The sequence below is a fragment of the Notolepis coatsorum genome (assembly GCF_963971535.1).
Source record: "Notolepis coatsorum genome assembly, chromosome: 17".
In the NCBI taxonomy this organism is placed as follows: domain Eukaryota; kingdom Metazoa; phylum Chordata; class Actinopteri; order Aulopiformes; family Paralepididae; genus Notolepis; species Notolepis coatsorum.
Genome location: NC_140181.1, coordinates 18,489,716 through 18,512,869, shown reverse-complemented (window position 1 = coordinate 18,512,869; position 23,154 = coordinate 18,489,716). Strand labels below are relative to the sequence as shown.

Genomic DNA, 23,154 nt, shown 5'->3' with positions numbered 1-23,154 from the left:
GGTTCGAGGGAAAGCGCGAATAGTCCCGGGCTCAGAGGACAACCCTGTCTAGAAGATCTGGAGACTGGGAAAAGTGTGGAACAGTTTTTGCCTGTCAGTATCATTGCCGACGGCGAGGCATACAGGACTTTAATCATATGAATAAAATTCTTTCCAAGACCCATGACCTCAAGTACTTTCCACAGGTATGACCATTCTAGTCTGTCAAACGCCTTCATGGCATCCAAAGACAGAACAGTGGACGGAGCTGTATTGTCTTTACTGTTATCGACTACATGTAACAGCCTCCTAAGATTATCTGCAGCCAGGCGCCCCGGGATAAAACCAGTTTGATCGCAGTGTACCAATACCGTCATAAATCTCTGCAGGCGGCGGGCCAGCACCTTGGCAAACACTTTTAAATCGGCCCCGAGAAGACTCAAGGGCCTATAGCTACCACAATCATTGGGATCTTTGTCCTTCTTGAGAAGTAAAGAAATCAGCGCCATGTTGACATCTCTTGAGAACTCCCCTTGTTCGATAGCGTAATTGATCATATCGAGCATCAATGGGCCCAGTTGGTCCCAGAAAGCTAAATACACCTCGGGTGGAATACCATCCCAGCCTGGTGCCTTACCCCTCTGCATTACAGCAATCGTCTCCCTTAGTTCCATAAGGGTGATCGGTTTCCCCAGTTCCTTAGCCTCTTCCTCAGAAATGTGGGTTATCTCAAGCCCGCCAATGAACGATTCAAATTTAGAGTCGTCGAGATTAACCTCTGAGCTATATAACTGTGAGTAAAACTCTTTAAAAGTGTCGTTGATCTTTTTCGAATCAGTAGTGATTGTACCCTGTCGCGTCTTGATCGAGGGGATATCCGAGAAATGATCATTCGAGCGTATTTTCATTGCCAATAGATGGCTAGGCCTGGAGCCGTGAAAGTAGTAATTTTGCCTTGTCCTACTGTATGTATCAAGAACTCAGACTGTTGTTTAAGTATGGAGTTTATTTCCTTCTTGACTATCTTACGTTGTGTGTTTAGTCGTTCACTATAGTTAGTTTGCAATGATGCGTATAGATCCGCATATAATGTTTCCAGTCCTTCTAGTTTTTTTGACCGGGATTTACGTAAGTTGGAGGCGAAAAGTGTGACATGACCCCTGATAAATCCTTTCAATGCGTTCCATAGGACCCTGGGGTCATCGACTGTGCCAACATTGATCTGCAAGAATTCAGCTAGTTTACTCCTGAACTCAGAGCAGAAATCATCGTTCTTTAATAAGGTTGAGTTAAAACAACACCTGGGAGCTCTCGTGGAGAGCCTGCCAAAGGTTGCCACAAGGAAAATCCCCTTGTGGTCCGAGAGAGCCAGGGGAACCAATGAGACGTCGAAACTATCAAACAAATTAGGGGATGCGAATGCATATTCTATTCGAGAGAAGGTTTTGTGTCTGGCAGACAGGTGAGAGTAATCCTTGAGGGTGGGATTGGATAAGCGCCATAGGTCTGCGAGCCCAGTGTCCTGGGCCCACATCCTGAGGGCCTTAGAGGACCGTTTTTGGTCGCTTGTTTCAGAGGACCCGGACCTATCCAACTCCGCATCCCAGCACGCATTAAAATCGCCACCCACGGGGGGGGGCAGGTGGCGCACGGAGATTGCGTTCGTCACCAACACCGGGAGACACTAGGATTCGCCTGTTCGAATCCAGCTCCCGGCGTTGCTATCAGCTTGGCTGGCCTCTCACACTGATACAATTGGCTGTATCAGGGGGTGGGAAAGCTGAAGGGTGGGTCCTGGGCGTTGTGGACAGCGACCCCTACAGTTCGGTCGGGGGGCGCCTGCTCAGCGAGGGTTGGAACTGAGGAGAGATAGCGTGGCCTCCCACACGCTACACTCTCCCCGGTGAGAACCTGCGCGGCCAGGTTGGCCTGCCCCAGGCTGCACATGCGTCGGAGGAAAGCATGTGACAGTCTCCGGTCTCCCGGACCAACAGTAGGGGAAAGTACGCAACAACCAGGAAGGGTGGGATGGGAGAAAAAAAATCGGGAAAAAAAAAAAAATAATAATAATAAAAAATCGCCACCCACAATGAGAGCGTATCCAGTAAGTTCCAACATGTTCTTCGTGATTGTATTATAGAACGCTGAATCAAATGTGTTAGGGGCATACAATGCTATTATTGCCATCTTCCTATGAGAAAACTCAACTTTTGCTATAGTAATCCTTCCCTCCGTGTCCGACCACACATCCAGGACTTTGATATCAAGGTTACGTCTTGTAACTATGACGACTCCTTTCGTCTTATCATCGGCTGAGGATGAGGAGATAACGTGATATTGTCGATTTGCTAGCCTTGACACATCACCCAACAATAAATGCGTCTCACTAAGAAGAGCAATGTCAATATTTCTTCTCTTCAATAACCAAAGGACACTGGCACGCTTGTGTGGGGTGTTGAGACCCCCAGCGTTCCAAATTAAAATATTCAATTTAGCCATGGTCGAGTTTGTCTAAATGCGTAGAGAACATACCAGTGCAGCCAGGCTGAGTACAGAGGCGCTGATCCAGGCAGGCCCAGACGGTCAATCCCAGGAGTTCAGAGGAGGAACAATTACACACATATAAGACAACAGTACATAAAACACATAAAAATACCACCCCAGTTACAACCCCCCCTCCTTCTACTCTAAACCCTAACCCACCCGTCCTATTATAAACCCTCCTATACCCACTCTCCAATCCCCTCCCTATGCCCCATCCACTAAGGATGGTCATCTTCCTATCATTTCCCACTGGAGTCATGGATCCAATAAGACGCTCTCCACTCCGACCCCCCTCTAGATAAACCCCTGATTAAACCCCCACTAGTCCAATAAACACAAATAATAATACAAATTAAATTCATTAAAGATATCGGTCGAAAACCACCGTGAGCCTTGGCCCTAACCTGAGATAACTATAATGGAAAAAATAGCCATTATCATATAATAACTCAACATCAACCCTGCAACCATCTACTTCCGAGTCTGCGCATCAACGTCGCAATGTTATAGCACAAATGGATAAAGGAAAATTCAAAACAAAATTTTATTAAAGCATACCAGCAGATAGTCCAAGGCAGGATCGGATCACAGGTAAATTGCGCAAACAGATGTCATTTAAACAACGACAATAATAAGAAAGGGAAAAAAGGGGGTTATGGTCAAAGTGCACACCTGTAACAGCCCCTCTGAACAGGCACAACGGCTGGAATGACATGACCTATGTAAGAATAGAATTAAACACATTCATTAACCCGGGGATGGTAATAAGCAATACCTGACACAACCTGTTATCATATATTGTATATATATATATTCAACCGATCTTCTCCTACCGGAGCCCAAAGCTCAAAACAGCCTGGATATAAAAATAAAAGCATACAAGAAGTTAGTTAAGGACCCGATCACCGTTGAATTGTGCGAACCGATGACACTTAAACAGCAACAACAACCAAAGTACGTAAATATTAACGGGTCTCGAATGTCACGGTGCAGACGATAGACGCAGCCCGCTAGCTAGCCCGAGGCTAGCGCGTAATCTAGTGATGAATCCGGATAGCACGTTAGAGTCTGTTATGTACATTGTTCAGCTAGCTCGCTATCTTCCAAAGAGGCGATACACAAGTACGACCATGAGGTCAGCATTAGCAAGTAACAGAAGTCATTGGGAAGCCCCGCTAGTTGGATGGGCAGTGTACAGTTAGCATGTCTGGGCATGACAGCAAGTATTTGTGAATAGTCGGCCCTATCAATGTATCCAGGCCCACATCGCCAAGTCACTCACCCGACATAGATATCAAGCTACAGTCTCGGGTATCCCCTCGAGATATTCCTTCGCTTTAGCCAACAACCAAAATGAACGCCGACGATCGACCTTATCCAACACAGATAATTTCGCGGGAGCGAATAGCGTGGACCTCAGGCCTAGTTTCCATAGCCTGGATAAGACCACTTTGTATTCGCCTCTCTGTGCTTGAACCTCCGGCGTAAAGTCTTCGAAAATGGCCACTTTGTGATCGCCAAGCCTTAGATTACCCCTTCTGGCACGAGCCGACCGCATGATGAGTTCCCTCTGCTGAAGCCTGTTCAGCTTGACAATGATGGGCCTCGGCAGCTCCTTGTTCACCCCAGGAGTGGTCCTGCCCGCTCTGTAGGCCGATTCACATACGGGAGGGGTGGGGAGGACATCATTCCCCAGTATTTCTTGCAGCAATTCCGGCATGGTCTCAGAGAGACGGCCTTCCCCGTTGCCCTCCGGTACTCCAACAATCCTGATGTTGTAGCGTCTCTCCCGGGACTGTATTTCCACAATTACCGACTGTAGTTTGGCAACTTCAGCCTGCCTAGCCAGCAGGGAGGACTCCAAATCCGCCATCTTCTCGCCCTGTAATGAGACCTCCGTCGTTAGCTCGGCTAGTTCGTTAGCATTAGCCGAGGAGACAACGTACAGCGACTCCATCTTGTCTATCAGCGGGACGACCGCCAACCTTATTTCCTCTGATATCTCTCGATGAAGGTTATCACAAAAATCCGCCAGCACTTTTCTTTGTGTTTCAGCGAAGCGTGTCTCAGATTCTGCATGGAGCTTGGTCATGACCGAGAGCACAGCTTCGCTTATCTGTTATCTCACCGACACCGGGCGATGGCGCGGCCAGGCCCGGCGGCAATTTGCTGGTTGGAGCGCTCATGGATCTGGTTTCCACCACCGACATCGCAGAAAGTCTAAAAAAGTCGACGACAGTAGTTGAAACATGACGACTTAACAAGCAGACAAAAAACAAATACAAATAAAATAAAGACTAATGGGGAGAAACGTATATTCCGCACGGTAGAAGGGAGCTCACGTGAAACACGTCTACTCCATAATCGCCTAGCTCCGCCCCCTCCACTATACAATCTACAGTTATACTTATGCTATCTTGCTATATCCATCTATTTACTATACAAGAACCACTGTAGTTGGTGCATCAATATTTGCTCTTCAAGTTGGTGTCTCTCTCCACAGATAGTCAAGTCAAGTCAATTTTATTTATATAGCACATTTCCAGGCAGCGGCAGCTGGCACCAAAGTGCTTCACAGGCAGGTTGATAAAAACAAAATAATGTGATGCAAGATATAAGATTAAAAACATAGTAAAGCAATGAAAGTAATAAAAACAGGTAGGACACAGTAAAACAAAGATAGAAGGGCCAGGGGTCTAGTGGTGATTAAGTGGGGGGGAAGGCCAAGGAGAACAGGTAGGTTTTTAAAAGTGATTTAAAAGCCTGCACGGTCTGGGCGGTCCGTACGCTGAGGGGGAGGCTGTTCCACAATCTAGGCGCTGCGGTGGAGAAAGCTCTGTCTCCCTATAGTCTTGAGCCTAGTTCTAGGCACCACCAATAGCAGCTGGTCAGCTGATCTGAGGGATCTGTGGGGGGTGTGGCAGTGCAAGAGCTCGGACAGATAGGGAGGAGCCGTGCCATTTAGTGATTTAAAAACATTTAGGGCTAATTTAAAATCGATCCTAAAGCGAACAGGCAGCCAGTGGAGCGAGGCCAAAACTTGACTGATGTGTTCATGTTTTTTTTGTTTTGGTGAGGAGGCGAGCGGCTGCGACTGCGTTCTAAACCAGATAGCATGTGTGGCAGTAAGGAGCACATCCAGCGCCAGGCTTCAGGTACAGTATAAATCACTTCCTCAACGCTTTGACTACCAGGGACAGGATGCTGTAGCTCGACCAATCAGAACAAGCCAATATATAATATAATATAATTATAATAATATAATAACAAGTAGCTTTCAGAATACAACAGAGTGATACAATACAGGTTGGCTACGTGACAAAGTAGAAACCACAGACTTATCTAGCAATGACTGAAACGTACCAGGGTGTTGTCTGGTTATTCACTGACATATTATTATTTTTTTTTATTATTATTATGTTTTTGGTAGATTTTTATTTGTTTGTACTACCGGGCAGTCCGGTAGAGAGAGAGAGAGAGGAAGAACGGGAGACAGAGCGGGGGGAAGACATTCGGCAAAGGCCGCCGGGTCCGGGAATCGAACCCGGGTCGGCCGCTTGGCTGCCCATTCACTGACATATTCAACCTGTCCTTAGAACAGTCTGTCATCCCCAGCTATCTGAAAAAGTCCACCATTATCCCTGTACGCAAAAAATCCACGCCCGCTTCCCTCAACGACTATCGCCCTGTAGCTCTCACCTCCATAGCCATGAAGTGCTTTGAGAAGCTAGTGAAGGGCTACATCTGTTCCTCCCTACCCAACACCTTAGACCCCCTGCAATTTGCATACCGCCCCAACAGGTCCACGGAGGACGCCATAGCCCATGTGCTGCACACAGCAGCATCACACCTGGCCAAGAGGCAGGGGAACTATGTGAGAATGCTGTTCATCTACTACAGCTCAGCATTCAATACCATAGTCCCCTCCAAACTCGTAGCCAAGCTCAGGGACCTGGGCTTGAACTATGACCTCTGCCAGTGGGTTTTTTTTTTTTTTTTTTTTTTTTTTTTTACTTACTTACTTTATTTTTTTTTACTGTATGTAGCACACTCTCGTGGGCTCTTTCAGAAATAATCATTTCATATAAAGTATTCTGTATTTTGTTGTGACATATAATAACAAACTTGAAACTTCCGTGGACAAATGTAACATTGAACACATCCCTTAATGCAATTGATTAAGATTCATAAAACTATTTTATTTATCCAGTTATTTGGGTATAATAGACAGCAGCAGGACAATAACCCATAATCCTTTTACATATCTGCAGATACTGTATCTATATCTGTACATTGTACATATCTGTAGATACTATATCTATATCTGTACATATATGTAGATACGATATCTATATCTGTACATATCTGTAGATACTATATCTATATCTGTACATATCCTACTGTTACTAGTTACGCTGCTGGCCAGTATGACTTATACCGGTATCACTGTACATATTAATACTACAACTCTGTACATACATCTGATTAGCACTATTACTCAAGTAGTTTATAAATATATATTATACTATAGGTTACTGTGACCTTGAGACTTTACTATAGGTTACTGTGACCTTGAGACTTTAGGTTACTTATATATAGAAGTAATATATTTACGTTTAGTATCGATGAAGGTCCAAAAAAAAGGTGTGCAGTCACCACTAGATCAAGACACCCACCCTGTTACAAGAACAACAATACTTTGATGATAGCATGTCAGGGTTAAGGTTAAGGTTAGATTATGGGATGAGCAAAAGAATTTAAGAAGTAATCAACAGTTTTTATGATTGACTATTAAGCGATGACTAATCTGAATCATTCCTGTGTTTTCCTCACAGTTCACGTTGTTGCATGTGAGCACCTTGTTGCTACGCTTGAATGTGGTAAGGTCCCATTCTCTCTTTTATGATTGTATGTATGTATTCATTTGGTTGCTGTTCCCCCTCTATGAGGAGCTAGTGTAGTTTCTCTTTCGAAGATTAAATATGAGAGAAGAACCGTGACTATTGCCCATATTTATTGTAACGTATAATATAACTAAGCTAAATGACAAAATGTAACTGATGTAACACAGACCCTCATCTGCACCTTTGTTTACACTGTTTATTTTTCTCATATTCTTATATTCTGTTAATCATATTGTTTACACATTGTTTTTTTTCAGATTTATTGCCTATATTTGTGTGTTTCTACTATTTCCCTGCCCATACCTGTATCTCCCCTCCTACTGCTATGACACCCACATTTCCCCAAGGGGATCAATAAAGGAATATCTTATCTTATCTTTATATTAATCACAATACATGTAAATCTGATACAATATGTATCCATAAATTAAACACACACACACATGATTGATCTCTTGCTCCTCTGATCACTCTGTGTCTCAATCTATTTTATATTTTCTACATGTCTCCCTCCTCCTCCTCCTCCTCCTCCTCCTCCTCCTCCTCCTCCTCCTCTCAGGTGTGGGGAAGGTTATAACTGTCATTAGAGCCGATTATGGTCGTCATGACAGGACAACTTGCCGTTCCAGCCATGTGAGTCAGCTCAGAAACGTCCACTGCTCAGCGCTGACCTCCACCAAGGTTGCTGAAAGAAGGTAAACCTTGGTCTGTTTCTGTACATTAGATTATAAACCTGTTTGAGGAGCATCCCTCCCAGAAGGCTTGAATTAGCCTATGGGCACTCATAACTATACTCATAACTACACTCATGACTATACTCATAACTATACTCATAACTATACTCATGACTATACTCATACTCATAACTATACTCATAACTATACTCTTGACTATACAGATAACTATACTCATGACTATACCCATAACTACAGTATATGCATACCTATACTCATAACTATACTCATAAAGATACTCATAACTATACCCATGACTATACTCATAACTATACTCATAACTATACTCATGGATATACTCATAACTACACTCATAACTATACATATAACGTCATTCATTCATATCCTCCTGTATACACAGTTGCAATGGGAAGAACAAGTGCTCCATAAAAGCGAGCAACACAGTGTTTGGGGATCCCTGTTACGGCACTTTCAAGTACCTGGAGTTGGTCTACACATGTGACTGTAAGTATCTTATAGGAGTTGGTCTACACATGTGACTGTAAGTATCTTATAGGAGTTGGTCTACACATGTGACTGTAAGTATCTTATAGGAGTTGGTCTACACATGTGACTGTAAGTATCTTATAGGAGTTGGTCTACACATGTTAATGTAAGTATCTTATAGGAGTTGGTCTACACATGTGACTGTAAGTATCTTATAGGAGTTGGTCTACACATGTGACTGTAAGTATCTTATAGGAGTTGGTCTACACATGTGACTGTAAGTATCTTATAGGAGTTGGTCTACACATGTGAATGTAAGTATCTTATAGGAGTTGGTCTACACATGTGACTGTAAGTATCTTATAGGAGTTGGTCTACACATGTTAATGTAAGTATCTTATAGGAGTTGGTCTACATGTGTGAATGTAAGTATCTTATAGGAGTTGGTCTACACATGTTAATGTAAGTATCTTATAGGAGTTGGTCTACACATGTGAATGTAAGTATCTTATAGGAGTTGGTCTACACATGTTAATGTAAGTATCTTATAGGAGTTGGTCTACACATGTGAATGTAAGTATCTTATAGACTTGGTCTTTCTACTATTACCCTGCCCATACCTGTACCTCCCCTTCCCCATGCTGCTATGACACCTGCATTTCCTCAAGGGATCAATAAAGGAATATCTTATCTTATCAACGGGCCAGAAATAATCAAAGGTGAAAATGTACGACTTTGAAAAGCCATAACTTGTACCCCAGAAGTCCCATTAACACAAGACTTCATACATGTATCCAGTGATCTTTGGTCTACAATTTTGCAACTAGATAACTGCACCAAGACAATGGCTACAGTACCTGGGCTGAAGCACATGTCAAGGCTGCAAGAAACAGTAGGAATGGGGGGTTTACTGTAGCCAAATCGGTCACAGTTTATCACAAATTATGTTGTTTCAAGGTGTAGGTTTGGTTTCAACATGGGGGGATACTTTAGGGGGGGGGGGGGGGTCTGAGGGTCCTCCCCCAGGAAATGTTGAGCGTCAAACACTTCATTTCCTGCATTCTGGTGGTACTTTTATGCACCAATTTGTGCCTTTTTTACATCCATTTATGGTGGAAATGTCTTTATTTATGAATATAAATAAAATATGAATATATATGAATAATATGTATATATTGTGAACTGCTGACACAAATCTAATAGAATATAATGCAGTAAGGCTCTCAGGAATTCTGTATTGCTTTCAAATATGTATTATCTTGTATTGTTTCTGGGTCGTCTTTCATATTAGCTATATTTCTTGAGGGGGACCACTTTACCTCTTCTCAATATTGAGGGGGACATGTCCCCCACAACCCCCCCCCCCCCCCCCCAAACTTACGCATATGGGTTGTTTTAATACCGATGACTCAGGTAGACCCATAGGGGAGACACTACAGCCAATGCTGAATGAAACCCAACTTAGCTTTGCTATAGAGTCTGTGACCATGAGACTTTACTATAGGTTACTGTGACCATGAGACTTTTTATTTTTTTAACTTACATTTTTTTATTTGCAGTTTTAGTTTACAAACATACATCAGACAATACATTCAAATAACAGAAATAATAAAGAAATATCCCCCCCCTCCCGCCATCCATCCCGAGAGATAGGGCTCCCCCATATCCCAGGACCTCTATACACAGAGCCGGGCCCCAGCGACACAGGTCCCTTGAATTGATTCGCCCAGTAGAGGAGAGTGCAGGGGGCTCCCCCCCACTGAGCCAAGCCTATTACCTCCCATGTCCCAAAGAACCCCACCCCCCGCACATCGACCCCACAACACACAAGATCCCACTCTCCGAGTCAAAACGATGGTCTTCCCTGTGACCATGAGACTTTACTATAGGTTACTGTGACCTTGAGACTTTGCTATATGTTACTGTGACTTTGAGACTTTACTATAGGTTAATGTGACCTTGAGACTTTAGGTTACTTAGATATATAGAAGTAATATATTTACGTTTAGTATCGATGAAGGTCCAAAAAAAAGGTGTGCAGTCACCACTAGATCAAGACACCCACCCTGTTACAAGAACAACAATACTTTGATGATAGCATGTCAGGGTTAAGGTTAAGGTTAGATTATGGGATGAGCAAAAGAATTTAAGAAGTAATCAACAGTTTTTATGATTGACTATTAAGCGATGACTAATCTGAATCATTCCTGTGTTTTCCTCACAGTTCACGTTGTTGCATGTGAGCACCATGTTGCTACGCTTGCATGTGGTAAGGTCCCATTCTCTCTTTTATGATTGTATGTATTTATTTGGTTGCTGTTCCCCCTCTATGAGGAGCTAGTGTAGTTTCTCTTTCGAAGATTAAATATGAGAGAAGAACCGTGACTATTGCCCATATTTATTGTAACGTATAATATAACTAAGCTAAATGACAAAATGTAAATGACAAAATGTAACTGATAGGGCACACAGACCCTCATCTGCACCTTTGTTTACACTGTTTATTTTTCTCATATTCTTATATTCTGTTAATCATATTGTTTACACATTGTTTTTTTTTCAGATGTATTGCCTATATTTGTGTGTTTCTACTATTTCCCTGCCCATACCTGTATCTCCCCTCCTACTGCTATGACACCCACATTTCCCCAAGGGGATCAATAAAGGAATATCTTATCTTTATATTAATCACAATACATGTAAATCTGATACAATATGTATCCATAAATTAAACACACACACATGATTGATCTCTTGCTCCTCTGATCACTCTGTGTCTCAATCTATTTTATATTTTCTACATGTCTCCCTCCTCCTCCTCCTCCTCCTCCTCCTCTCAGGTGTGGGGAAGGTTATAACTGTCATTAGAGCCGATTATGGTCGTCATGACAGGACAACTTGCCGTTCCGGCCATGTGAGTCAGCTCAGAAACATCCACTGCTCAGCGCTGACCTCCACCAAGGTTGCTACCAAGGTTGCTGAAAAAAGGTAAACCTTGGTCTGTTTCTGTACATTAGATTATAAACCTGTTTGAGGAGCATCCCTCCCAGAAGGCTTGAATTAGCCTATGGGCACTCATAACTATAATCATAACTACACTCATGACTATACTCATAACTATACTCATGACTATACTCATACTCATAACTATACTCATAACTATACTCATAACTATACTCTTGACTATACAGATAACTATACTCATGACTATACCCATAACTACAGTATATGCATACCTATACTCATAACTATACTCATAAAGATACTCATAACTATACCCATGACTATACTCATAACTATACTCATAACTATACTCATGGATATACTCATAACTACACTCATAACTATACATATAACGTCATTCATTCATATCCTCCTGTATACACAGTTGCAATGGGAAGAACAAGTGCGGCATCAAAGCGAGCAACACAGTGTTTGGGGATCCCTGTGGCGGCACTTTTAAGTACCTGAAGTTGGTCTACACATGTGACTGTAAGTATCTTATAGGAGTTGGTATACACATGTTAATGTAAGTATCTTAAAGGAGTTGGCCTACACGTGTGAATGTAAGTATCTTATAGGAGTTGGCCTACACATGTGAATGTAAGTATCTTATAGGAGTTAGTCTACACATGTCAATGTAAGTATCTTATAGGAGTTGGTCTACACGTGTGACTGTAAGTATCTTATAGGAGTTGGTCTACACATGTGACTGTAAGTATCTTATAGGAGTTAGTCTACACATGTTAATGTAAGTATCTTATAGGAGTTGGTCTACACATGTGACTGTAAGTATCTTATAGGAGTTAGTCTACACGTGTGAATGTAAGTATCTTATAGGAGTTGGTCTACACGTGTGACTGTAAGTATCTTATAGGAGTTGGTCTACACATGTTAATGTAAGTATCTTATAGGAGTTGGTCTACACATGTGAATGTAAGTATCTTATAGACCTGGAGTTGGTCTTTCTACTATTACCCTGCCCATACCTGTACCTCCCCTTCCCCATGCTGCTATGACACCTGCATTTCCTCAAGGGATCAATAAAGGAATATCTTATCTTATCAACGGGCCAGAAATAATCAAAGGTGAAAATGTACGACTTTGAAAAGCCATAACTTGTACCCCAGAAGTCCCATTAACACAAGACTTCATACATGTATCCAGTGATCCTTGGTCTACAATTTTGCAACTAGATAACTGCACCAAGACAATGGCTACAGTACCTGGGCTGAAGCACATGTCAAGGCTGCAAGAAACAGTAGGAATGGGGGGTTTACTGTAGCCAAATTGGTCACAGTTTATCACAAATTATGTTGTTTCAAGGTGTAGGTTTGGTTTCAACATGGGGGGATACTTTAGGGGGGGGGGGGGGTCTGAGGGTCCTCCCCCAGGAAATGTTGAGCGTCAAACACTTCATTTCCTGCATTCTGGTGGTACTTTTATGCACCAATTTGTGCCTTTTTTACATCAATTTATGGTGGAAATGTCTTTATTTATGAATATAAATAAAATATGAATATATATGAATAATATTTATATATTGTGAACTGCTGATATTCCACAACTTCACTCCACACACCGATATGCACATGCTTTTCAGCGTATTGTTTCTGGGTTTCATATTAGCTATATTTCTTGAGGGGGACCAGTTTACCTCTTCTCAATATTGAGGGGGACATGTCCCCCGCAACCCCCCCTAAACGTATGCCTATGGGTACCCTCTTAACATGCAAGGGGCCATGTGGGCCCTTTTTAGGACGATTTGCCCACCAACACTTTGGCGACTACTAGTGGCTCGGGTGTGCATATTTTGTAATACAATATATATATCGAATTGAAGGCTTATTTGTTGCCTGTCGATAGCCCTTTCAGGTGACAGAATCCGTTCAGCCGTTTTTAAGCCATACCACCTTCTGGGGAAATACTACCTCTGGACTACTAACTACTACAGAAAAACTTGAGTAACAAGTTTTTCTACAACTCAAGTCCAGACATATGTTACTCTATTTCATTAGCATTAAACTTCAGAATGTTATCTTTCAAAAGAGACCAGGCTCATGCTATAAGTATAAAGTATAGTATTTTGGTTTGCAAAAAAAGTATGCAGTCCTCAAAAACTAAAACTAAAATGGCCACTTTTGGGGGTGCAGGTTAAGAGGTCTTAGGGTCATTCTACGAAAGCTTGCCATTTTCACTTTTTAATGTTTGATTTGAAAAGTATTGTTTTAAAAGTTTTGGATACTTTTTTTTTTATTAAGTGGATTCTTATCTCTCAGAAAAATGTATCGTGCCATCTCAGGCTATTATATATATTTTTTAAATCACATTTAAACAACATGCATATTTGTTTTTCGTCAGCCCTGTTACTAATAATAATAATAATAATTAATTTAATTTATATAGCGCTTCTCAATAACCCGAAGTCGCTGACAATAGTCAGGAGCAAAAGTAAAAACAAAGAAACAAAAACAAAGAAAGAACAAATAAACAAAAACAAAAGGAACATGAGACCATGGGGGGAACAGGGAAGACAGCATGATAGCACAAAAAGACTGGAGACAGACATCAATCAGGTTGGAGGGGGGGGGGGGGGGGTATGGGTGGGGGGGGGGGGGGGGGGGGTTGAAGGCAAGGGAGAACAGGTGGGTTTTGAGGCGAGCTTTGAAGGTGGAGAGTGTAGGGGAGTCTCTGATGGACTGGGGGAGGGAGTTCCAGAGTCGGGGTGCAGTACGAGAGAAGGCCCGATCTCCAAAGTTTTTAAGTTTGGATGTCGGGACAGTGAGGGAGGCAGTGGAGGAGGACCGGAGGGAACGGGTGGGGCGGTAGGGAAGAAGGAGATCAGTCAGGTAGGGGGGGGCCAGGCTGTGGAGGGCTTTGAAGGTGAGGAGTAGTGTTTTAAAGTTTATGCGGTGTTTGATCGGGAGCCAGTGGAGAGAGTGGAGGACAGGAGTGATGTGTTCGCGGGACCGGGTGTTAGTGAGAAGGCGGGCGGCTGAATTTTGGACCATTTGCAGTTTATGGAGGGAGCGGGAGGTGATACCAGTGAGGAGGGAGTTGCAATAGTCCAGGCGGGAGGAGATGAAGGCGTGAATGAGGGATTCAGCAGCAGGGGGGGAGAGGCAGTGATGGATTTTTGCAATGTAAGATATTTTTACGATGGAGCGGACGTGGGGGTCAAATGAGAGGGTGGGGTCAAGGAGGACACCAAGGTTTCGGACTAGGGGGGAGGGGGTGATGGTGGAGTCGTTGATGGTGAGTGTGATGGGTCCGGATCTGGTGAGGGTGGTTTTGGTGCCAATAATGAGAAGTTCCGTCTTGTCACTGTTCAATTTGAGGAAGTTGTGAGTCATCCAAGTTTGGAGTTCGGTAATGCAGGATTCGATGTGACTGAAGGGTGGGCTGTGGGGGATTGTGTAGTGATGTAGATTTGGGTGTCATCAGCGTAGCAGTGGAAGTTGAGGTGGTATTTACGGATGATGTGACCAAGGGGGAGAATGTAGCAGATGAAGAGCAGGGGACTGAGCCTTGGGGGACCCCCTGTGTGACTGGGGAGGGGGAGGAGGTGTGGCCGGAGAGGGAGATGAATTGGTGTCTGTCTGTGAGGTAGGAGGAGAACCAGCCAAGTGCTGTGCCCTCAACACCCAGTTGGTGCAGCCTTTGGAGGAGGATGGAGTGACACACTGTGTCAAAGGCTGCACTGAGATCGAGTAGGATCAGGATGTTGAGGGCACCAGAATCAGCGGAGATGAGGAGGTCGTTGATGACTTTAACCAGTGCAGTTTCGGTGCTGTGAGCGGGACACTGGAGGGGTTCATAGAGGGTGTTGGACTGGAGATGGGAGTGGAGTTGGGAGGCAGCAATGCGTTCCAGTGTTTTGGAGAAAAAAGGAAGATTGGATATGGGGCGGTAGTTGGAGAGGTTGGATGGGTCGAGAGTGGGTTTTTTGAGGACAGGGGTGACAGCGGCGAGTTTATAGGGGGAGGGGACGTGGCCTAGGGATAGTGACTGGTTGAAAAGGGCAGTGAGGTGGGGGATGAGAGCAGGGAGGCAGGCTTTGGTGAGAGACCTTAATACATATCAATTACTGTTTGAAAAGGTTATAAATACATATTTAGAATAATTATGATATCATATGAAAGATAAAAGCCCCTTGTTACAATAGTGTGTTTGTAGAGTTAGAATATTGACGAGTTAACTTTTTTTGAATAAATATGCCCATTCACAATGGACCCTTTCACAGCATCTTTGATTTAAGAAAAAGTTATGAAAACAAAATAATAATATCCCAATTTATTTTAAGGGAGCCACTGGTTTATATTACTTAACATATAAAATTAGTTTGTTTTACATTTTTATTTTATTTTCTTAAATTACATCAGAATATTGTACAATTAACAGGGCTGACACCTCAGTAACAGGATTGACACAGTTACCGAAATGGTTATACTGCTTGTTTAAGTTACAATTGTGGGTGTAATGGAGTTATTTAAGAAGATCTTATGGAGATAGTTATGACACAGTCATAAGCCTTTAATTCAACATGACATATCAGAGTACTTTGTTGACAGATATGAGGTTTTAGTGTAGAAGATGATGAAAATAATTATGATACTGCAGATGTAGTCAAATTCAATCAATTGTTTTATTCAAAAACAAAACAAAAAACAATCAGGAATAGGAGGGGGGAAAAACGCCATCTCAGGTACCCTATCAACATGTGAACCTCGGTTGACAGCTGAAATTCAACCTTGGCAACAAACAGCAGTGGAACAATGTTTCAAACATCTAACATCTTTTCAAACATCTAAACCCCCCTCCCTAGAATTGCAGAACAAACAATCACCTAATGCACCATTAGTTTGCCTACCCAACAAGTTTTGACCAGATGTCTTTCCGGATCTCTACATGTCGTGCTGTCACATTGACAGGAGAAGGAATCAACCTTAAAATGTCGTCAAACATGTACCAGATACAGTCCTCGCGGGATGGCCAGAAATATCTATTCTGGCCAATATGGTGCATGCACTTCACTTGGGCATATCCTTCACCTGTTGCCACAATGATTCCAGGGTACAGCTCCTGGTCATATGTAACCGGACACACCATTGACCAATTATCCCATCACTACTCCAATCGATCTCCTGGGGTCCTTGAAGTTCTTCAGTCAGCTGTTCTGCTGACTTTTGTGCTTGTGCTTGTGGTTAGCTGAGGTATGGCTGGGGTGTTTGTGGTTGGCTGAGGTATGGCTGGGGTGTTTGTGGTTGGCTGAGGTATGGCTGGGGTGCTTGTGGTTGGCTGAGGTATGGCTGGGGTGCTTGTGGTTGGCTGAGGTATGGCTGGGGTGCTTGTGGTTGGCTGAGGTATGGCTGGGGTGCTTGTGGTTAGCTGAGGTATGGCTGGGGTGCTTGTGGTTAGCTGAGGTATGGCTGGGGTGCTTGTGGTTGGCTGAGGTATGGCTGGGGTGTTTGTGGTTGGCTGAGGTATGGCTGGGGTGCTTGTGGTTGACTGAGGTATGGCTGGGGTGATTGAGGCTTGGGTTGCCTTGATCATTTGGGGGCCCATTATCAGTGGAGCAAAGATGAAGTGGTTAGTGTTGAAACATGTACAGGACAGGTTCTTCAATGTGGCACACAGGCCGCTGACATCCCTGGTGATCAAGTGGCCTTTCCTGTTGGTGACCACTTGGTGTATTCGCATTGTCCCTGGGACTAATGGGATATTTGCTGGCATGTTACGATAAGCATCCACAATGTTCTCAGTTTCCACATAAAAGAGCTTCACTGTCGTGCCAGTTGTAAGTAGTGCTCGGTAAAGTGTGGCGGCATCAGGAATGTCACGCCCTGTACTCACAAGTTGATCTGCCAGTCTTTTTAATACTCCCCCAACACCATCAGGCGCTCCCTTTCCGTGGCTTGCTTCAAAAAAATTCCATGTGCCACTCTCAAAGCCCCTCTTACTCAATTCAGTACTGAACAGGAAGAAATTACCCTTCTGCCTGTATTGAGTACAAGGACCGTCGCTGAAGAAGTGGACCAGACACAGGTGGATGATTGGCTTGTACGTAGTCCAGTACTGGCTCAAGGTGTTGCCAGATCGCAGGGGGACCTTTTTGCTTGCATTCTGAGATGGTGCAGAAGCAGAGAGGGCGTGCATCTTCACCAACATACAACACACCTGTGTGCATTGATGCCTGTTGGTGCGAGGCACCGAAATGCACAGCCTGGATCTCAGCACTGTACTTACATGAGTAGTTTTCTGAGAAATCCACATGTATAATGCATTCATGTGAGGACAGACTTCTCTTTAGCTCTCTGGAGAATGAGAACTGCTGCTTGATGTTGAACGCATGTTTCTTAAACCTGTGCAGGAGACAAGTTAAATGCTCAATGAGCTCCTCTACAGAGCTTTCAATTTGTTTTTTAGCTGTCACTTTGAATGACAGCTAATTACATTTTTAAATCTCGAAGCTTCGAATTAAAATCGAATCTCGGCCCCGATGCTTTGAATTCCAAAAAAAAAATCTAAGGTCAGCCCTAGGTGGGCCGCGAGCAGCCACGGGAGGGCCGCGAGATGATTTCAAATTTATTTATTTTTTGTCAGGCCACTGAACTTAGAAGCAGGCCAGGACAGTGTTTCTAGTTGTATTCTAAAATTCTATTCTATTGTATTCTAAAATGTGACTATATGGTTTTATATTAACTTAATAAATAAACAAAAAAACAAAAAATCTACTTATTTCAACGAACATTTCAAACTAAATAACAGATTATGCACATAAAACGCTGAAAACAACCGAAGCATCAATAGTATTTTAATGAGGCTATTATTATTATCATTATTATTTTGCAACAAGTTAGCCCTCTCATAAATAGCACATATAAATGAATAACTAACTTGAACTAACTTAATAGGATTGAAGTGATATTTGGCTTAAAAAATCGGTCGCATGGCAAAAAAAAAAAGAAAAAAAGCCTGACGATGTGCATTGGGCCGCGGCTCTCTGACGCCTTATTTTCTGGGTCCCGGCCTGAAAAGTTTGGGAACCCCTGACTTAGTTGACTGATAGACAGCTTTTTCCCTGTCTCCTTATCCTTTCTCCATTTCACCCTCTCTTTCTCTAAATATCTTTGTTGCTTTTCGGGATCAGCATCTCTACGTTCCCTGTATAGGCGCTGTTTCTGCAGATAGTCATCCTAAGAAAATCATATAAAATACAAATACAAAAGTCACTTTAACATTGGCTGTAACCTTTTACTATTGGTAAGGGAAGTATATTTTCATGTACACACAAAAGCATATACTTTTGTCAGCCCTGTTACCATTCCCTCAACCCTGTTACCCATTGAAAGGTAACAGGGCTGATGGTAACAGGGCTGACGAAAAAGGCAACTAGCAGCCATAACTAGCCATATGCTAACGGTCTTGACACCACATGGTGTGCATTCATGAGAGGAAATAATTATGTTAAATATGTATATTCACAATTTCAAACAAATAACTTTTTAACATGCACATTTATGGTAACAGTTCTGACGCAACAAGCTCGTCCCCCTCTGTTGGACATCACATAACTCGAAGAAAATGCATGAAAAGAGGAGCACACTTACTTGTCTTTTCTCCACCATCTTTAGAAAAGGAAGATGATGTCAGTTCCTGGGCTATGTGTAATTTTCGGAACAGTCCATTATCTCTGAAGGGGTGTTTTCATCAAAAGTAACAGGGTTGACATCAACATGGGGACACAACTAAAAAGTTTTATTTTTTTTTACACATTTGCAACATATTTTTTTTAAATCCATTCATGCGTAGTGAAACAACACTTGTGCCTTGATATAGGTTTAAGTTTTTATGTTCTAGTTTGGCTTTTTTGGCCTTAATAGCTAGTGGAAGTAGAACAATCTTACTGAGGGACAGGTCATTTAATTTTTTTTGCAAGATGCTTCGCACAAAAGTGCTTAAAATTATTTTAAAAACAAAAAGCTAAATAAATTGTATTTGTCTTTATGTTACATGACACATCAGGGATCTAAATTATGAAATGTTTTATTGTTCATTATTTTTTTATTCAAATTGACAGAGGAGTTTTGTTCGAGGGACACAAAATGGCAAGCTTTCGTATAATGACCCCTTAACTCATTCAGCGCCAACCACGTAATAATACGTTTTTAGATCCTTTTTTCTTTTTTTAGATTTTAATATTCTATACCGTCTCACTGACCTCGGTGTATCACTGGGACTCATTCTGAGACCTCAAGATTGCAATGCCGGCCGAATCCTGCTAGGTGGCAGTATCGCCTACCCTTTGAAACCTTATTTCACACTGTGTGTTACATTTTATATGGTCCAGGCAGAGAATTTGGACCCGGGCAAGTGAAACGCTTCATTCGAGCAACTTGGAACACGTCCAGCTCCAGCACACTTGATGCATAGTTTGTCCCATTTCATGTCAGGGACCCGATGGACATCAATACTGGAAATCGCGATCAGACAATTGGAATATTAATTTTGGAATACCTCCTAGCAAAGGTAAGGACTATATGACATCAATCCTACTTTGATCCTACAATGATTTCACATCGATCGCAACGATCATATGTCACGTACTCCAAAACTTATGCCGTTGCTGACGATCAGAGCATCACAAAACGACCCCCCCCCGCCTTTGATGTCTTCATGATGAAACATAATACCTATTATATACCTTTGATTTGGAAATAGTATCGTGTCCAGGCGAGCAACGCAAACGACGATCAGCTCCTTGGTTTTACCAATGTTCAGGAGTAGGCTGTTATCCCCGCACCAGCGTGCCAGTACATCAACCTCCTCCCGGTAGGCCTTCTCGTCATTGTTAGAGATCAGCCCCACCACCACATGTCGTCTGCAAACTTCACTATGGAGTTGGAGCTGAACCTGGCGGGACACGATGCTCAGGGTGATAGGGTTGGAGGTATGTCACCCCACCCTGACCGCCTGGGGCCTGTCACTCAGAAAGTCCAGGATCCAGGCGCTCAGGTCCTTGTGTTAAGCTAGGCCAGCATGCACCTGGACCTATCCCTGGGGCTACTGAGCACACGTAGCTGTTATTAAACTGATAACAATCTTCTTATCTGACTCAGGGGGAGATAGCAAATATGTTGGAGTGTTCCTTTAACACATACACTGAAACACTTAACTAATTAATTACTTAATTAAATTAACACATGCTGTCTTGACAGATTTGCCACCTCCTCCTCCACCCATGACCACCACTACTACCACCACCACCACCACCACTGCTCTTGGTAGTGGCTTCTGTGATGGGAAGGTTAATGGCCTGTATGTCAATGACGAAGACACAAACTCCTTCTATCAGTGTTCCAATGGACACACCCACCTCATGATGTGCCAGACTGGCCTTGTTTTCAGAATCGGATGCCAGTGCTGTGACTGGGCATATCCGCAATCACGGGATCGCGGACGGAGTAGCGGACGGCATTGAGCAATAAAAATGGAATCAACTATAAAAAAAAAAATTATGTTGTGGGACTTGTACAGCACTTTGTTCAACTTTGTCAGTGCTGTAAAGTTTAAACCTTTTTAAATCTTAGACAAACAAAACACTTTGCTTTCATGAAATATTGCAAGCCGTCATTTGAGGCTTTATAAAAGCAGCACAATGAACACAAATCTGTCAGTGCCGAGTCCGACCTCATCTTAAATAACAAACAGCATTGCTTGTTGTAGTCAACAAAGAGAGGCAGAGTTGATTTTGCAAAAATATATATACTTTTTTTTTTTTTTTTTTTTTTTTAATAATCTAATTTTATTTTCATATTCGAATCCCATGCCCATCGAACGAAGCTTCGAAGCTTCGAAGTATTTAAGATAACCCTATTAAATGGACTGTTATATCTTATTAAATTGTGGACATTTATTCATTCCCACTTATTAGACACTATTTCTGATGGTAAAATGAGCGTACAAAGCAAAATACAGAATTCTGAAATATTAAAACGGAAAAAACGGAATTTGGAAAACAATTAAATGGAATTTGGAAAAAAATAAAACGGATTTCATATGGCTCTAGCATTACCACATGCTGTCTTGACAGATTTGCCACCTCCTCCTCCACCCATGACCACCACCACCACTGCTCCTGGCTTCTGTGATGGGAAGGTTAATGGCCTGTATGTCAATGACGAAGACACAAACTCCTTCTATCAGTGTTCCAATGGACACACCCACCTCATGATGTGCCAGACTGGCCTTGTTTTCAGAATCGGATGCCAGTGCTGTGACTGGGCATAGATGTGTTAATTATCCAATGAAGATTGTTTTTGGTAAAATTAGCCATAGAAGCATCCGTTTTGAACGTGGATGGGAGGGGGTACGTTTTTGATTGTGGGTACTATGTGGAGAATTAATGTAGGAGTAGCGTGTGGGCTAATGGGTGTTGTAGAATGTGGCTGTGTAGAGTAATAATTAATGTCATGATGTTAACTGAGTTTGTTGAGACAGTATATGTCTATATAGAGGCCACTATGGTGAAGTGCAATATTGTAGGCTATGTTGCTTGACTGTATTATTGATTATTGTCTGTGGTGAGTAGCGAATTTTATGAATAGAAATGTGATCGGTGAAAATAGCTTTGTTTCATGCAAATGGTCGCCTAGGGCCAAGTATAGGTGTGTTGGTTTGAAATCGCTATGTTATTGAGGTCTGTCTACTAACGTGATGTTCTAAAGGAGGTGATTAGCTCCAGTTGATACAGGGTTGTCGCTACTGTGTGTGTGTGTGTGTGTGTGTGTGTGTGTGGACGGTATGGGCGAACTGAATGTGATAAAATTGTGTGTTTTCATGTGGCTTGTATGTGTGTGAAATATAGTCAAGACTAAATTGTATTTTGTTGGGTGTGTGTGAGAATAACGTGTAGAGATGTTAGTTGTTTATTTGGTTAGAGCTTGGGACATAGTTTACTAAGTTAGAAGGGACATAGTGTGATCATAATACACTGCATTAGAACAGAAATAAATATACTATAGAACAATATGTTTGTCTTTGTATTGATTGATTGATTGATTGATTGATTGAAAATGTTATTAACAGATTGCAGAATGGGTACAATACAGTACGGCTCAATACACACAATTGTTAAGGGGATGCAGACCAGAGAAAGACTTTTGTCTTGTTTACATCAGGGTCCCCCATTTTCAATTCATCGTAACATATATGACATACAGATACAGTACTGCTACATCTATACATTTATGGCACATATTGTACACATGAACTAGTAGATCGTTTTCATAGAAGAGTAATTTACATGATAAAGTGTTACTGAGTTGATATATGGGTGTCCAGGAAGGTACCACTATGGTGAGTTTTAGTATTTCTAGGCTATGGTGGTGTCTAACTGTGTGGTTTCTTTAGCTGTATAGTAGTAAGTCACAATAAGTCATTTTCAATGATTATAAGGGTTAAGTTAAGGGTTAAAACAAATTTAATGGGATTCATTTGGGAAGGGTGATTAGAACTGGTGGTAAAATAGTTTAATTCAGATATAT

The 23,154-nt window shown here is 42.4% G+C and overlaps 1 protein-coding gene across 3 annotated transcripts in view; it reads left to right on the top strand.

Moving 5' to 3' along the window:
- Positions 1 to 22,631, top strand: part of LOC311243749 (L-rhamnose-binding lectin SML-like) — a 29,362-nt gene extending 6,731 nt beyond the window's left edge. The window contains exons 3-10 of one of the 3 annotated variants that reach the window (XM_084333092.1): positions 5,601 to 5,678; positions 7,359 to 7,403; positions 7,987 to 8,122; positions 8,523 to 8,626; positions 10,833 to 10,877; positions 11,449 to 11,596; positions 11,997 to 12,100; positions 21,702 to 22,631. In XM_084333092.1, the coding sequence (XP_084189218.1) occupies positions 5,601 to 5,678; positions 7,359 to 7,403; positions 7,987 to 8,122; positions 8,523 to 8,626; positions 10,833 to 10,877; positions 11,449 to 11,596; positions 11,997 to 12,100; positions 21,702 to 21,898 (857 nt within the window). In that variant the 3' untranslated portion in view covers positions 21,899 to 22,631. Of the gene's footprint in view, positions 1 to 5,600; positions 5,679 to 7,358; positions 7,404 to 7,986; positions 8,123 to 8,522; positions 8,627 to 10,832; positions 10,878 to 11,448; positions 11,597 to 11,996; positions 12,101 to 20,826; positions 21,345 to 21,701 lie in introns of those variants that run through there. The other 2 variants (XM_084333091.1, XM_084333090.1) reach the window with 2 other exon arrangements.
- Positions 22,632 to 23,154: the final 523 nt, after the last annotated feature.